The sequence below is a fragment of the Leguminivora glycinivorella genome, chromosome 18 (assembly GCF_023078275.1).
Source record: "Leguminivora glycinivorella isolate SPB_JAAS2020 chromosome 18, LegGlyc_1.1, whole genome shotgun sequence".
Taxonomy (NCBI): domain Eukaryota; kingdom Metazoa; phylum Arthropoda; class Insecta; order Lepidoptera; family Tortricidae; genus Leguminivora; species Leguminivora glycinivorella.
The window spans coordinates 781,915-799,131 of record NC_062988.1 but is presented as its reverse complement, the minus strand read 5'-3'; the positions used below and the strand labels follow the sequence as shown (position 1 = coordinate 799,131).

Below are 17,217 nucleotides of genomic sequence, written 5' to 3'. Positions count from 1 at the left end.
TCAGAAAACGCCCGCGCGTGTGTGTGTGTAGCTAGGTGTCAAAGTAAACGCCCATTTATTTCTTTCATAAAACGCCCGTTGTGCGTGTAAGCCACCGTGTGGCTAGGTGTCAGAGTATACGACCATTTATTCTGAAAACTCCCGTGTGTGTGTGTGTGTGTGTGTCAGCAGCGGCTGGTCCATACAAGCCGATTCCCACCGGCTTGCCTAAAATTGATTACTAGTACAGTACCTAATATAGGTTTCTTTTTGCTTAGTGTTGCCACAGTATAATAGAGTACTATCGTACAGTATGGCCACTCCCGCTCCCCGCTGAAAACGCCGCCCACCTCTCGGTTACCTCAGAGTTACCGCCTGTCAAAAACGCGAACAGTCGACCTTCACTCATACAAGCATAGTACGCGTTCACCTACACGAGCTAAGACTGTGTGCTAGGAATGCGCCTCTTTCAATATATTTGATCGCCAGTGACCGAGGTGTGGTGTTGCCTGGCAATAATTTTCACCAGCCGCCACGGGTGTGTGTATGATTGTGTGTCCGTGTGGCTAGGTGTCGCCGCAGCAGTGCGTACAGTCGAGACTGCAGGAGTCGCGGCGGCCGCGGGACCGCTACCTCTTCCCGCGCACACCCAACTGCTCCTGCAAGCGATATGCTACTCATTACAATCGCTAACAATAAAATAGTACATTGTGCAACAAGGGGAGGAAGTTGAATATTACTATCGAGAGTAAGTTAAATCGCGACGGCTTGCCGGAGCGATTTAAAGACGGTAAAGACGGTGGGAGGTGTCGAAATTTTCAAATAAATCGTCACTACTTTGAAAAAAACTTGTACTTCTGTCAATGAAAAGAAAAATGTAATAAGTATGTATGGAATGCATATAGACTTACTGCGTTTTAACTTTGAGGAGCAGTGTGAGATACGAGATTTATTCAAAATAGTGACAAAATGTACAATTACCGAAGGCTCATGGCGCCCCCTTCATACATAGTATACATACATTACATGGACATGTATTCACATCTGTATTCCCAAAAGGTTACTTATCGTCGTTGAGATTGCCAATTCCGTTATGTGCATTTTTTCGATTTTTCGTTTTTTGCAGATTTGCCTTTAAAATTGTATTCCACGTCTAATGCAAAAACCAGCATACGCAAATTCTACTTGGATCATGTTTTAACTAAACACATTTGTGATTTTAGCCCCAAAAATAAATACACATGTACTTCCAAGCACATATAGGTTTTGGTAACCAAGTAAAATAAACGAAATTGATAATTACTACTGCACATGTGTGGATTTAGTATGGATTGTTGCTTAGTGTGCTTATGTGTTTCGGTCATATATCTTTATTTTTCAATTTATTTTTTCAAAGCTAAATATTTTAACCGTAAAGCTGTTATACTTATTATGTTTAATATTGTGAAGTACCTTTTTGTCGTCGATTATTCGGCAGGTTTTTCACATTTATCGCAAAACATTTTCTAACACAGTAAGAGGGTAGCAATTATACTTCATTCTAACGTTCTTGATACTGATAAATTATGATAACTTCGTATCTGACTTATTTTACAGCTATTCCCGTTAAGTTTGTACATTAAGATCACGTCTCCGATTTGGATAAAAATTGGTAGGCTGATAGAGTCCATGATGCTGAGCAAGATCCACTAGGTTACCCAAAATGTCCTAGGTTGATTGTATGAAACTTTCCTTTTTTGTTACCGAAAATGTATAGAAATTTGGTAACAAAAAAGGAAGGTTCATACAAACTATATAGGACATTTTGGGAAACCTAGTGGATATTGCTCAGCATCATGGACTCTACCAGCCTACCAATCTTTATCAAAATCGGAGACGTGATCCAAATGTCCAAAGTTAACGAGAATTGCTCTTTAACACTATTTTAAAAGTAATTGTTTATTGGTGTAGTTAGGTAGCATCTACTGTGTAGTATATCCGTCGTAAGAGTAGCACCAACCCTGGTAGAAGAACGAGGGTGTTGTAAAAGGCAACTAAGTTCACAAACGAAGCAGCTAATAGCTAAAGGGGAGATGAGCCTCTTCTCTTCGAGAAGGAAAACTACTAACTCAAGCCCGGGATGGAATCCCCGTTAGGCGCGAGTAAGGTCTAAGCTGAAATATGTGGTAAACTCCTCAACCTCCAACGGCCAGTTTCCAAGAGGGTAGCACAGGTGCGGGGAATCACAGCGATTTCCTTCATTCCTCAGTCCCTGGTGGTGTGTCTGCCGAGGTGTGCGACAGGACTGCGTTTTGGCTCCTACCGTATAACGTGTGTGTCTTTGCTGCTTTGGTATTCATCTGCATACAAGAATCTATATAAAGTTCAAAGTTGTACACATCACTCCTCAAATCACAGAAGAAACGCGAGGAACTTTTAATTGGCAGCCTTTATGCCAATACTTTATGCCGATGACGCAGCCTTTGTTGCTACCTCTGTGAACTTCAAGCTAATGATGGGTCCAATCTCCAAGGCAGAAATTCCACTCGATGGCACGCTGTTGGAGACCACTTTACGACAATAACCGACCATCTTTCGCTCTAGGCAGAGGTTGACATTTACATCGGCAAGGCAGCTACCACTTTTGGGAAGCTTAGTGCTCGAGTATGGCATAACAGACTCCTGACTACTAAGACCAAGGTGTTAGTCTTTCAGGCTTGTGTATAGACCATACTCTTGTACGAATCCGAGACGTATGCCAAAGTCAAACGCCGTGGCATCTCTTTCTATAAGCGATGCCTGTGTAAGATGTTGGGCATATCATCACAGGTCGTCAAACCAGAGAGTTCTAGAAATCGCTACCCAGTCTGACCATGCTTCTCAAACAGAGGCGACTTCGTTGATGGGGTATATGCACAGGATGGAACCCTCTCGTTTACCACGCCGTGTTCTTCTGGGCACAGTAGCGAATGCCAAGAAAGATGTTGAGAGGTCATTGCTTCGCTTCAAAGACTGCGCCAAGAGGTACTATCAGCTGCAAAAGTGCATGGAGAAGTTAGGAATGAATTCATTGATAAATTCGCCATGCACTTTTGCAGCTGATAGGACATGGCTGCCTTTTAGATCGACTACCGAAACTAGGAGAGGCTTGCTAAGAAACGGAGGGAGTGGCGTAAGTGCATCGAAGATGGTCGCAAGTTCGTCCATGGACCTGGTTTGCGGCACTTGCAGACAATAGGGAAACAAGGTACCGTAGCAAACCGTCTCAATTGGTTGCAAGCTTCCCTTGTCAGCTATGTGGCAAAGTATGTAGCTATCGCATAGGTTGTCGTTATAATTACTTACGTTGAATTTAGTCAGAACGAGTTTTAAGTTCTTTTTTTATTATAAATGTATATTTCGTTTTCTTTCAACCCCTTTTTGTCAAAAGTGGCACTGAAACTTGAGTAGTTCATGTGCTCTGCCTACCCCTTTATGGGATACAGGCGTGATTGTATGAATGTATGTACGTAAATATATATTATTAGTAATTGACAAGGAAGGTCTTTAGTTTTGTCAGATACTGACATTTTCCTTTGGATAATATCATTTATTTCTGATACAAGTGATCATGTTGTTTTGTTTTTATTACCCTAAACGCACATAACTTACTCTGATAAACCTCAAATGAACAGTATTTATGATTCCTATGTGCATGACTTACACATATGTATTTAGTAAGCTCAAAACCAATACCCATATGTGCACAAAATTAAGAAAAACGAGTATATCTTAATTTGTGACTTATTATTTCCCATTTTTTTTCACACAACATATTTCTTGCTATTTTTGACACATTTTGGATATAAATTGAAATGATGTTTGTACCTAATTCTCTAGTAAATCGATTTTTTGTCTCTCCTGAAAAGTAGCTAAAGTGCACATAGCGGAATTGGCAATCTCACCGACGTTATGTAGATATTTATGTGTTTATCATGAAGAAGAAGAGGAAATATGTTGGGACACCTGTTACGACACGACGAATTCATCAAGATCATCATAGAAGGGAAAGTAGAAGGAAACAGAAAGAGAGGAAAGCCAAGGAAAAAGTGAATGTCGTGTCGTATCAGGCTGTCAAAGAAAAAGCCCAGGAAAGATATAGCTGGAGATTGCTTCACCGACATGAGCCCAGCTCTTAAATTTATGATGATGATGAAGAAACAATTGAATCTTGAATAGAATTTGTTTACCTGCAAAACTCGCATGGCCTCGAGCAGCTCTTGCTTGTCGGCCAGCAAGCTGGACACTTCTTGCTGCGCCGTGTGCACGCACTGACGCAGCACCGACACCTCTTCCGCTTTACTGCAATATTATAGAGAACGACGTGAAAAAAAAAAAAAAGTAAGGGGAGAGCACTAACTTCAATTCTCCATTTTGGGGTGTACCGGGATGGCCGAATCGTAGGCAAAATTGTTTTTTATTTGTCATATGGCTTTACACTCAAAACGACATTGGATTATAATTACAAAGACTTAAATTTTTGCCGTTCCCAGGTACGCTACTGCTTCATCCGACAAGATTTTAAAGCCGTCTATATGACCTGTGTATCTTGAAAGATGTGGTTGATTGTCTAGTCAGGCTGTCCACAGCAGTAGTACGCGTATTATCCTCCGGGTCTTTTTCTCAACTCTTCATTTTCTTTACTCAAACTATGTATCTTCCCACTTTATACTTACTTCCTTCAATTCCGCTTGTACACGAGGACGCGTGACATATAAGAATAGCCGAATCGTAAGAAAAAAAATACTCACGCTCTTAAATCTCTATTATCTTCCGCGATTCTTGCTAACGTCATCAGTCTCTTCCTCAACTCCTCATTTTCTCTACTCAAGCTGTCTATCTTCCCTTGTGCCTCCTCTAGGTCCGGCTGGGGGGTAATGGTGGTGGGGGTGGTAGGGGAGGGGGGACCTAAGTGCAGGATGCCGTGTTGGTCGCGCGTGAGGCGGAGGGTGGAGAGGGCAATGTCGAGCGGTTGCGGGGGAGGGGAGGAGATTGAGCGCGTCGGCCGGTCTTCGATTAGGTGGAGTTTCACGTTCTCTATTAGTACCTGGAAGAGATGTTCAATTTTAGCGAGCAATGAAAAATGTTAGCGTTTCGAGTTTGGGCCATTTTTTTCAAAGTTGTCCACCCCACTTTTTTTGTAACATGGGTATTTTTTACGCGATTAATACTCAGAATCGCGAGGTCTTTCGATCCTGATAGGAGAAAAAAAATGTCCCAAGATTTCCATACATTTTTTCGAACCTTCCATTCTGTTACCGCCATACAAATTGTATGAAAAAATCGTAACGGATTGGGAAAAAAGCCTTGGGACACTTTTTTTCTCCTATTAGAATTGAAAGAGCTCGCGATTCTGAGTGGAAACCACATAAAATTTCCAAATCCAAATAAAAAAAAGTGGGGTGGACAACTGAATAAAATGGCCCGTTTTGATCGTAATATTTTTTTAAATTTCAACTTATTAACATAATTCGTTTGTGTCAAAGATCGCACTTTGAGTTTTATGCTTGAAAGTTGAATAGCCTATCAAGAGTCTTTAGAGCACGCAAAATGAAGTTTCAAATAAAATTTCAAGTAGTTACTAAAGTCAGTGCCACTATCTTTGCAAATAAGGGGTTGAAAGAACTCGAAATTTAAAAGAACACATAACAAAATTACAAAATAAACCGGGTCCAATCGCCGTCAAACATAATGAAAGTTAAAAAGTGGGACCATTTGCTTCAAAATGACAATGACACATACTAAAATGACATAACACACTCCTTCGTAGGCCACGTCTTTGCCTTCGGCTAGTCTGTGGCCAAGAGTAAGCCCGTTTATAATAATAATAAAAAAACCTACATACATACATACATACATATAACCACGCCTGTATCCCATAAAGGGGTAGGCAGAGCACAGGAACTCCTAAGTTTCAGTGCCACTCTTAGCAAAAAGGGGTTGATAGAAATCGAAATTGTGCCATTGCAGTGACAGGTTGCCAGCCTCTTGCCTACGCCACAATTCAACCTATATCCCACAGTCGACTTCTACGACACCCACGGGAAGAAAAGGGGTGGTGAAATTCTTAACCCGTCACCACACAGCCACAAAAAAAACCTACTACATAAAAATACGTACTTCCAAAGGCATGGGCGGCACGAGCACTTCATCCTCAATGAACTCGGCCAGCGCTAGGGCTGTGCTCATGTTGAGCGCTATGCTCAGTTCCCGAACACGAGCTTCCAGTAACTCTTCGAATGGCGCCAGCCCTGATGTTACACCCTGGAAATTGTGTCAACACATTTACATTATTATTTATTTAGATACATACACAATTTTACGCCTTTTTTCTCAAAAGGGGTAGACCTCCGCGAATAGATAACGCGCTAGTCACTCAGTGCTAACCCGCTATACTTACTTGCACGTTGGGGTTAGGGTTTCAAAAAACATTTCCGGCTTGAAAAAAAAAACATGAAAAAAAAACCGTGAAAAAAAAAATGGTTTTTTTTCTGGAGTATGTTTTTTTTCTAATGTAAGAAATCTCAAAATTTGCAAAGCGGTTAATACTTTTATACGGTTTTTTAGACTTAATGTTAACTATTAAACGAATTTAATCAAATAACTTTAATTTCTGGTCTTATAAAAGTAACATTTACGAAATCTGTAGTTGGTAGTTATCACTATTTTCTGTTGGCAACACCACCGCCTCTCCACGCTGCACGCCGCATCGGGGATTCCCCAATAAACGTTATTGTTATTGAAACACGTTACAATTCACGAAAAACTGTTTTGTCGAATTTTTTGTTCATTTGAAAAATAAACCATATTTAGAAAAAAATCCATGGTGCTCGGTTTATTTTCATGTTTTTTTCACAATTCTGAAAAAGAAACATTTGTTTTTTTTTTCTATTTGCAACCCTAGTTGAGGTCCAACGTCCATTTCATGTTTCTACTTATTTCCATTGTCGGACCAGCCCCTCTAGCACAACTTGCCTTGTTGCGCGCGGGTCCATAAATACATGAAGTCGCGCTTGATGTATGGACTCGCGCGCGACAAGGCAAGTTGTACTAAAGGACGTTGTGGTAACGTCCCCAGCATCTCCTGCGGATATTGTGTTTTTGGTGGTTATATTTATTTTTGTGAGAGGGTGGGGGCATTACATATTAATAACATATAAAAATATTACGCAAGTATAACGGGTTACCCACAGAACTAAATCAAGATAGAAGGAAAATGCTCGGCGATTAACAGCGAAACCGAGCGTGTAACGTTTTGTGTCGAGCCTATGACGTCACGAGTGTACTTTAGTGATGGGAACGTTGTCGCCGCGTAACCTATGCGATCGATTGTGGAGGTTGCTTGCGGGATGCCCGCCGAAGTTAAAAATATCGGATGTTCATCTTCGTTGTGAAATGAAGTAAGTATATACCTGTATTCGTGTGATGACAAACAATTCACTAGTAGGTATATAATTTGCCTAAGGCCAGGAACAAAGATTTTAGTAGGTAGGTATTAATACTAGTTAATATTTCGTAATATTTTTAAGAAAATCGACCATGTACTCACTTCATTATCCTCATGTTATTTGTTACCACTTTTAGTAATTTATAAATATAATTAACCATTAACACATTTTTAGAGTTATTTTTATTCATAATAAATATAGAGCGTATTATGTTTGTATTTGTTTTTCTGCCGACCACAAATTCAACGTTAATACCGTAACTGTAACCTATTTTAAAGTTAAATTTACTTATTACTCGTACTTTATATGTATAGTTTCATAACAATATAAAAACAATTATAATTTCCACTGCTTCGCAAAATCGATTTAAATCGAATAAGGAAATCGCAGCATACATGACGATATAGTTCCGTGGTGCACCACTATTCTTAAGTTCGACGGACAAAATAACAAATCTACCTTCACTTTGTCTCGACAGTTTGAATAGCCTATTTTTATATCGCTTGTTTTAAACGCACGCCAAGTCGGACTCGTCAAATTAAAGCCGCAATGGAAAACTAGTTTGACGGCCGTACGTCAGCTAATGTTTTGATGATAAAAATAGGAAAATCGTGTTTTTTATTGAATAAAAAATATTTTAGGACAAATGGTACTTACCGATGATAGGAAACACTTTGTTTAACACTCTTGCTTTTATTGGTGGTGTTTGAACAGTTAATTATCGAATACCGACCCATTTTGTATTTTTCACTGTATGTCACTCGCGGGCAGCGGTCGGGAGCAGACTGACTTGCGCGGCGAACAATGTTGCTCGCTATTTAACTTTTCCGCACGCGAAGTAGATACACTTTTTCCTTCTATCTTGATTTAGTTCTGTGGGGTTACCACTGATTGACTAGGACGTTATCTATTCGCGGATTAGTAATCTTTTCGATTTCGATTAGCTTGGATTTCCGCAAACTGACACCTGATTTCATCGATTACTGTCCCAAATTATGTATAAAAACTGTTCAAAGGTACTAACCTTTTCATCAGGAACTCTCGGCAGTTCTTTCCTGGTTAATCTAGCTGCAACCTTTGGAGTGTCCCGGGGCCTCAGGTCGCACTCGTCCACCGGAGGCTCCGCCCACGCCCGCGCTCGCATCGAGAACTTATTCTACACACACACATATATAAATACATACTTATTAGCAAAAAATGTCTCAGCTGTTAGCCGGGTCCACACAGAGCGAAGCACGTTGCGAGGCAATGGGGATCGCGTATGAATTTGCCACTAGAAGCGCTGGTGTCGCGTAAGGTCCAAAACACAGACCAACCCCTATAGACATCTATTACAAGACGACTCGCGGTCGCCAGCCTTCCTAGTATTTGCACTGATATAAGCGCGGGCGCTCGCCGTGCCCGATCAGTATCGACCAAGTAACAGACCCGAAAGCAGCGCGTGTTTTTCGCACAAAAAAATTGGAAAAGGGTATTTTGATGCCTTAAAGATGTCCACCTGTAGTGTGAAATGGTGTGGAAAGATAACAAGAAGCTCAAATTTAAAAACAGACGGCATTACATTCCACAAATAAGTCATATTTATAATTTATTCAGAGCCAGCATAGGTCAACTTACATTGGCCACTTACGCGTCAGTAGAGGGACAGTCATACTTCTGTCCCTTTTCATCTGGCGCGACTGCCCGCCGTCCTTGAAACGGCCAATCACAGCGCGCTTAACACATTCCCCGCCCGCTCCTCGCACCCCAAACACTGGTGACTCGTATCGCGAACCAAATATACAAGACTGCCACTCTATAGGAGGTTCTCTGTGGTCCAAAAACATTAAATTGTCACTGGTTTTGGTTCATTTCTTTAATTTACCTGTTGAAAAGTGATCTCCTTCGTGAACGCTTTGAAAGCGGAATCAAGAGAAAGAGGTGCAAAAATATGATAATAGTGGCGAGTATTTATAATTAACTAGCTTTTGCCTGAGGCTTCGCTCGCGTTAGAAACAGACAAAAAGTAGCCACTCTCCATCCCTTCAAATATTTCCACTTAAAAAAATCACATCAATTTGATGCTCCGTTTTGCCGCGAAAGACGCACAAACAGACACACACTTTCCCATTTATAATATTAGTATGGATAAACAAGATGTTATTTATAATTTAATTAATGAGATTCAAAACTTTGTTTCGCCGATCTTATAAGTCACCTTTGATTTTGACAGCTATACCTCTGGACCTTACTCAACAGCGCCAACTGGTGAGCCAAAAAAACGATAGTACCTATTTCCTCGTACGGCAAACGTGATATGTGAACGTACGTCGGCCGAGGCAGTGCGTTTTGCTCGGCCGACCAACCTGCCTCGACCAAGACAGGACTGCATTCATGCATTGGACGTTTGCCGCGCGAGCATATTGCCTCGCTGTGTGGACCCGGCTATTAACGGGGAAGTTACTGGTTGGGTGGTGTTCTACAGATTATTATGTTATATTAGCTTTTACATAAGGTAAACGCTAGCTAAGCTTTTCCCGGTGAATGTATAGGTTTAGCATTGTAAATGGTATTTTATTAATTAATATGTAATCGTAGGCAGTGCAATCTTTCAATAAAAGGCGAATTGAAACAGTTACTTTATTTGCAGCTTGTATAATAATGCCTTTATATTGTGGTAGTTCTTTGTATTGTGAGGTTTCTGTGAAAAACTCAAAATCCATGTAAAAGTATGAGTACTAGTCATGGACGCGTGTATAATTTCTGTTAGATATTCCAAAAACGTTATTTCATCGCTTTTCCACAGGAAGAGCTCGAAATTATGGATGTGTATTTTCAAAAAGGTGGCCTTGGTAAGTAAACGTGCTATATTGACCTTGAAAACCAAACAAATCCACACTAGGATCAATATAACTTATATAACACATCTGTAACCCCTACTTCTAACAGTACAGTCCAAATGTAAAAATATAGGTGTAGAAACGCATGTTGCTCAAAATACGTCCCATACCTCTTCATTCGCCGACATAAGCCACATTTTTACACTTGGCTGTACTGTACAGTCAGCATTGAAAATAATTATGACAGTCAAAGCGCCAAATATATCGGAACACATCTTTAGGCACTGGTCCCACTGCGAGCTAGTAAGCTATGAGCTATCGGCTATAAAAACGAACAAAAGATAATCGCTCCCGTGCAAATAAAAGAGACACGGCGATGTTTATAGTTACTCGCCCAGCGGTGAGCTATCAAAATCGCCGTGTCTCTTTTATTCGCACGGGAGTGCTTATCTTTTGTTAGTTTTTATAGCCGATAGCTCATAGCTTACTAGCTCGCGATGGGACCAGTGCCTTAGGCAGAGGCAAACCAAGCAAAACTGAACCAGTGAGCTAAAACCTCGGCCTTGTCGTCACTTTCCATCAGGTGCGACTAAGGTCAGGTGCGACAATCACTGGCCAGTTTATAATAAATAAAAAAAAAAAATTGCAGCGATTTCCCAGACGGAGCTATAAAGTCGTTGCCAACTTATAGTAGCCTGACATTCCTGGATCTAGGTGTTATTACGGTGGCTAAGGTGTTGTTACCATTACCGATATACATATTTGGCGCATTGGCTGACTTTAAATATCTGGGCAATTTTTTTCAAAGTTTTCCACCCCACTTTTTTTGTAACATAGGCATTTTTTACGCGATTCATACTCAAGAATCGCGAGGTCTTTCGATCCTGATAGATAGATACATTTTTCAAACCTTCCATTCCGTTACCGCCATACAAAATGTATGAAAAAATGGTAACGGATTGGGAAAAAACCTTTGGACACTTTTTTTCTCCTATTAGGATTGAAAGAGCTCGCGATTCTGAGTGAAACCATATAAAAATTTCCAAATCCAAAAAAAGGGGTGGACAACTTTAAAAAAAAATGGCCCATCTATATACAGCTTTTCAACAAATTGCCTTAAAACTATTTCAAAACAGTAATCACTGTTAAAACCTTAAGCTCAACACAAGCCTAAAGCTTTGTAAAGTGACAATCATAGGTGCACTATGCCTCTAATAGGCGCACTAGTAACCAGTTCAATGCAGTTTCGTGCAAAATGGTATCGCCAAACCTATCGACGTGGAATTAGTTGTCGCCGACCAAGAATCTCTCGTCAGTATGAACACGCGTTACGCATGCTTTCCGACTCGTAAGCGTCTTTATACTAACGAGCGATTTTTGGTAGACTAGAGCCGATTCCGAGTCGATAAGTTTGGGAAGACCCTAAAATTATTGTTGACTTTGGAGTACAAACCATTGGGAACGCTATGTGTTATTTCTTGTAGTGTAGAAATGCAACTATCGTATATTATCATCCAAATAAAAATGAGCATTTTTGCTACTTTTACTCTTAAACAGAATCGAAGACATATGTAACTCCGTATAGTCGGATAAAGTCTTAGAAAAAAAACGTGCCTTAAAGCCCTAGAGAAAAAGGTACGGTGGCCAAGATGGCGTTACACCTTTGGGGAATGCTCGGCTAAATGGCGCTAATATTAATATTTGACATTTTGAAACATATAGCTAACAATATGGGCCAAATTGTCAAAACTGAGATTCAAAAGTTTTAAGCCTGCGTCGAGAGATGGCAGTCTTTGCACTGTGATTACACGTTTTACTTTGACAGTAACTCTCTATAATACTCGATCCCCTTTGACAGAACTAAGGTAAAAGTGCCTTAGGACTTAAGACTGTGTGTACTTGTACCTTTATCTCATTTGAGGAGTGTCTTTTCAAAAGGGCTTATTTCCATTTTTTCTTTTTTTTAAACTATGAATGCAGTTTTACTTAGTATAGAAAATTACGCGTTGTTTTGAGATAAAAGTTCAAAAAGTCTCGCCTTGATCTTTAAAAAAAAGATTAACATCAAAGTTTATATACATTTTGAAAAATGTGTAATGATTATTTATGTGGATAAACCAATGTATGTATTACAACAACATTCATATCAACTAACGTTAATACAAAATCCAAAAATAAAATAAAACTATTTTAAAACAATAACATAACATAACAAGGCCACAACAAAAGGGCTTAATTCCCAAAAGTTCGCATCAAAAGTGCTTAATTCTCAAAAACATATGGTAATTAAATATTTATTTAGGTACACATGTTACGTTTGATGTAATTATAGCATTAACGTCAACTTACAATATTACAATTTTGAAAATTAAATATTAATTTCAAAATCAATACCGTGGAATTATGTTTTTCTCGATTTCCCAAAAAAAGTTCAAAGTGGAAATAAACCCTTTTGAAAAGACACTCCTCATTTAGAAGTTTTTATTTTTATTTGGACGATCATATACAGGGTGGGGCCTGTAACTAAAGCAAAAAATTAAAATATACACCCTTTAACTAATCAGTAATCACGTACAAATGGTCTTAATTAATTAAAATGAAAAATAAATTTACTGTTATTTTCTAACAAACTTAATCGAGCAAGTAATGTACCTCAAACATTATGTCCAGGCGAAATACTTGACAGTGACATTTGGGATCGTTTTCAATAATACTTATTATTAAACCTATTAACAATGTTGTTTAAACGTATGCAATGCAGTTGATCTAAATTACATAGGTACTTAATCGCTTATTTCAACGCGAGGTAACTATTTTCTTTAAAGTAGGTACCCAGGTTTAAGGTGTACCTAGTAACGAAAGGATAAAAGTAAGTAAATCATGTTTTAACGTAACTTACTGTTTATTAAGAAGTTCCAACAATATATGAAATCACTGATAAAAATTAGGTATTCCAATTCCAATATTACTGGGTAATCACTTCACAAGGTAAATTGCACATTTAATAGTTTGTTGAAGATGTTTCTATTTCTCAGCCGCAACTACTCTGTGTGGCTTGTCCTCCAATTGACCCCGTCCAGATACAGCTTGTTAGTATCTTTTGAGAATTAAGAGTTTCACCTTTTACAAAGAATTTCTGTGAAAATTGTGATGCATACAGCGATCACAAACAGAACCATATTTGGCGGCTGCACTTTCGTTGCAATGGGTTGAATGTAACGCGACTATTACACAAAGCTCGGTTTGTTTTCGCTTTTCTTTCGTGATAGGTATCTGGTACCTGCATATTTTACGTGCGTTGTAATTTAATAAATTGTTGCTTTTTTGCACAACTTTGATGTATCTTATCAACTTGACGTATGTTGTCAATAGACATGTAGGTAATAAAATACACAACGAAAAGTTATCATTTGCAAATGTGTGAATGTCTGTGAAGGTTCATGACAAAGTTCATGATATTTGCGTAATGGACCACAGACAACATAGTTTTAAACAGACTGTTTAGAGCGTGCGCAGACAGAGAGCGGTCTGGAGTTCTGCGTTCCGCGTTCAGAGTTTTGATTTCTTTAGAATGTACCGAGTCTGCAGCAACAACGCCCACAGCGGGCAGTCTTCCCGCGGCGGTCAAAGCGGAATGCCGCGTTCTAGCGTTCTTTTCCCGCCGAGACAGAGAACGCTGGAACGCGGGGATGTCTGAGGTTGCAAACACAGAAAAAATACTGAATTGGTTAGGAAAAGGAGGGATTTCTATATGCATAGTGAATATAAAGAAAACTACCTTCAAAGTACCACTATAACTGTACAGGATAGAATTGGAGAAATAAATATAAGTGCAGTGTATTGCCCTCCCAAGTTCTCTATTAAGGAAGAAATGTTTAGGAATTATTTCAAGACTTTAGGCAAAAGGTTCATCACCGGAGGTGACTGGAACAGTAAGCATACACATTGGGGTTCCCGTCTGGTAACCACCCGGGGTCGCGAACTGAAAAAATGTATCGACAACCTGAAACTTATAACCTTATCAACCGGAGAACCAACATATTGGCCTACTGACACAAATAAAGTTCCAGACTTATTAGACTTCTTCATCATCAAGGGCTTTTCTGATACATATTTTCATATTGGCAGCTGCTATGACAGTTCCTCTGATCACTCACCAGTCATTGGAACATTTAGTGCCAACATAATACATAGAGAACACCCATTAGCATTATGTAACCATAGAACAAACTGGACTGCTTTTACTGAACATCTAGATAACCATATAAACTTAAGAGCCAGGCTAAAGACTGAAGAAGATATCGATGAGGCAACCTTCTATATAACAAACAAAATACAAGAAGCTGCCTGGCACTCAACTCCATGCACCAAGACTACTAACTCCACAAAAATGATATCCCTAGAAATTAGAAACAAGGTTAAAGAGAAAAGACAACTAAGAAGAAGATGGCAAACAAGTAGATACAGGGAGGACAAAACTGCATTTAATCGAGCTGCCAGAGAACTAAAAGCTATAATTAAGGATCATGAAAATCAAACATTCCACCAAAAGTTGAGTTCTTTGTCATCCACAAAAAAAGACAATTATTCCTTATGGAAAATAACTAAGCAGTTTAAGCAACCGAAACAAACGGTGCCCCCTATAAAATCACAGAGTGGAACCTGGGCAAAGAAGCCTGAAGAAAAGGCTGAACTATTTGCACAGCATCTTAGTCAGGTCTTTACACCAAATGCATCAACAATGCAAGACTTTGAAAAAGAGGTTGATGCTAGATTAAACAGCGATCAACAATTATCACTACCTCTGAAACCTGTTACACCCAGAGAACTCTACCGAGTGATCAGAAACCTAGGAAAAGCGAAGGCACCAGGGTTTGACCTGATAACAGCTGAGATACTTAGACACCTTACAAAGAAACCAGTGGTATTTCTCACCATGCTATTCAACGCCATTCTAAGATTACACTACTTCCCAAAGCTCTGGAAAGTCTCCCAGATATGCATGGTACCAAAGCCCGGGAAACCTCCAACGGAACCAAGCTCATACAGACCCATCAGCCTACTGCCCATATTATCCAAAACTTTTGAGAAAATACTGCTGTGTAGGTTAAAACCAGTACTGGAAGAGCATAACATAATACCTGATCACCAATTTGGTTTCCGACAAAATCACTCGACAGTTGAGCAAGTACACCGTGTAGTAGCAAAGATAAGACAATCCTTAGAGCGTAAAGAATATTGCGCTGCTGCTTTTCTTGACATACAGCAAGCATTTGACCGCGTCTGGCACAAGGGGCTCCTATTTAAACTGAAAAACTTACTTCCTAACTCATTCTATATGATTTTAAGATCTTACATACAGGAGAGAAAGTTCCAGGTTAAATTTAATGACGAATACTCTGAACTCTATGACATAAACGCTTCTGTTCCTCAAGGTTCTGTCCTTGGACCTGTGTTGTACTCAATATATACCGCAGATCTTCCATGTACTGAAGACGTTGTCACAGCAACATATGCTGACGATACAGCGTGCCTTGCCGCTGATAAAGATCCCGCTGTAGCGTCACAAAAACTGCAAATACAGCTGCACAAAATCGACCAGTGGCTCGACAAATGGAGAATCAAGGCAAGTACAACCAAGTCACTCCAAATAACATTCACCCTACGAAAAGGAGACTGCCCGCCCGTAACTCTACGAGGAGAGACTCTACCCAGCGAATGCTGTGTTAAATACCTAGGCCTACACCTGGATAGGAGACTTACATGGGCCAACCACATCAAAGCAAAGAAGAATGAAGCTAACATACAATATAAACGGTTACTATGGCTAATTGGAAGACAGTCTCCTCTGACACTTAGCAACAAACTTCTGGTTTACAAATGTATCATAAAACCTATATGGACGTACGGTATTCAGCTCTGGGGATCAGCCAGCAACTCTAACCTCGAGATCCTCCAAAGATTCCAGAATATTATTCTCAGAACAATATCTTGTGCACCCTGGTTTGCCCGAAATAAAGAAATACATGATTACCTTCATATACCAACCATTAAACAGGAAGTAAATAGCTTCTCAAGGAAATACAAGGAAAGACTCACAATCCATGAAAATGAACTTGCTAGAGACCTACTAAATGAAAACAGTAACAACACAAGACTCAAAAGGTGGAAGATCTTGGAACTAGACCAGAGAGAATAACGCCCCCCTCTCTCCACAAAAAAGGAATGGTGGTTAATGGACCACCACCGGGAAAATGTTATTAATAGTACCATACAATCTGATTATGGCTAAGAAAGCCGATGGCAGATGAAACTTCAAAAAAACAAAAAAAAAAAAAAAATTTCTGAGGTCGAATCTACGGATAGTACACGACGAAATGCTGTTATGTTTATTTTGATCTTAATAAATAATTACAATGCCCTAAAAATACAACTAGCCGTTATTTTTCTCAATTAATGAAACTATAAATCGACATGCGAATAAAAATATCGAATCGCTTGTTGATCTGTAAGGAGAATTTAATCGGTAGAATTTTTGAGCAATAATTCTTCATAGAAAAACGAACTTTCCAGTGACAATTACGTTGCATGTACAATGACACAAACGAAACTAGAACGCGAGAATTTGAACGCCGCCTGTGTGCGTTGGAACTCTTGAGCGGTCAACGGTCACCAGAACGCGGAACTCTGACAGAACGCAGACCGCTCTCTGTCTGCGCAGGCTCTAAGTACCTTATACTTAAAAAGTACAAAAAAGTTAATTACAGTAATTTATTTTTCCCCTCACTAGCTCGGAAACACGTGTTTTGTCCTTTAATACCAGCGGGTAAAAACGCATTTTATCCACTAGTGGGTAAAGTAATTTGACCTTGAATAAAATAAAAATAACTGCTTTAAGATTGATAAAAGGTGAATCTAGTAATAAAGATGGTTTACCACCTGTGGAACTACTG

General features: G+C 39.5%; 1 protein-coding gene across 1 annotated transcript in view; it reads right to left on the bottom strand.

Annotated features, from left to right (window-relative positions):
- Positions 1–346: 346 nt before the first annotated feature.
- Positions 347–17,217, bottom strand: part of LOC125236088 — a 102,186-nt gene continuing 85,315 nt past the window's right edge. The window contains 5 exon segments of the mRNA XM_048142783.1: positions 347–638; positions 4,188–4,299; positions 4,749–5,044; positions 6,118–6,261; positions 8,470–8,601. Coding sequence (XP_047998740.1) covers positions 609–638; positions 4,188–4,299; positions 4,749–5,044; positions 6,118–6,261; positions 8,470–8,601 — 714 coding nt within the window. The 3' untranslated portion in view covers positions 347–608.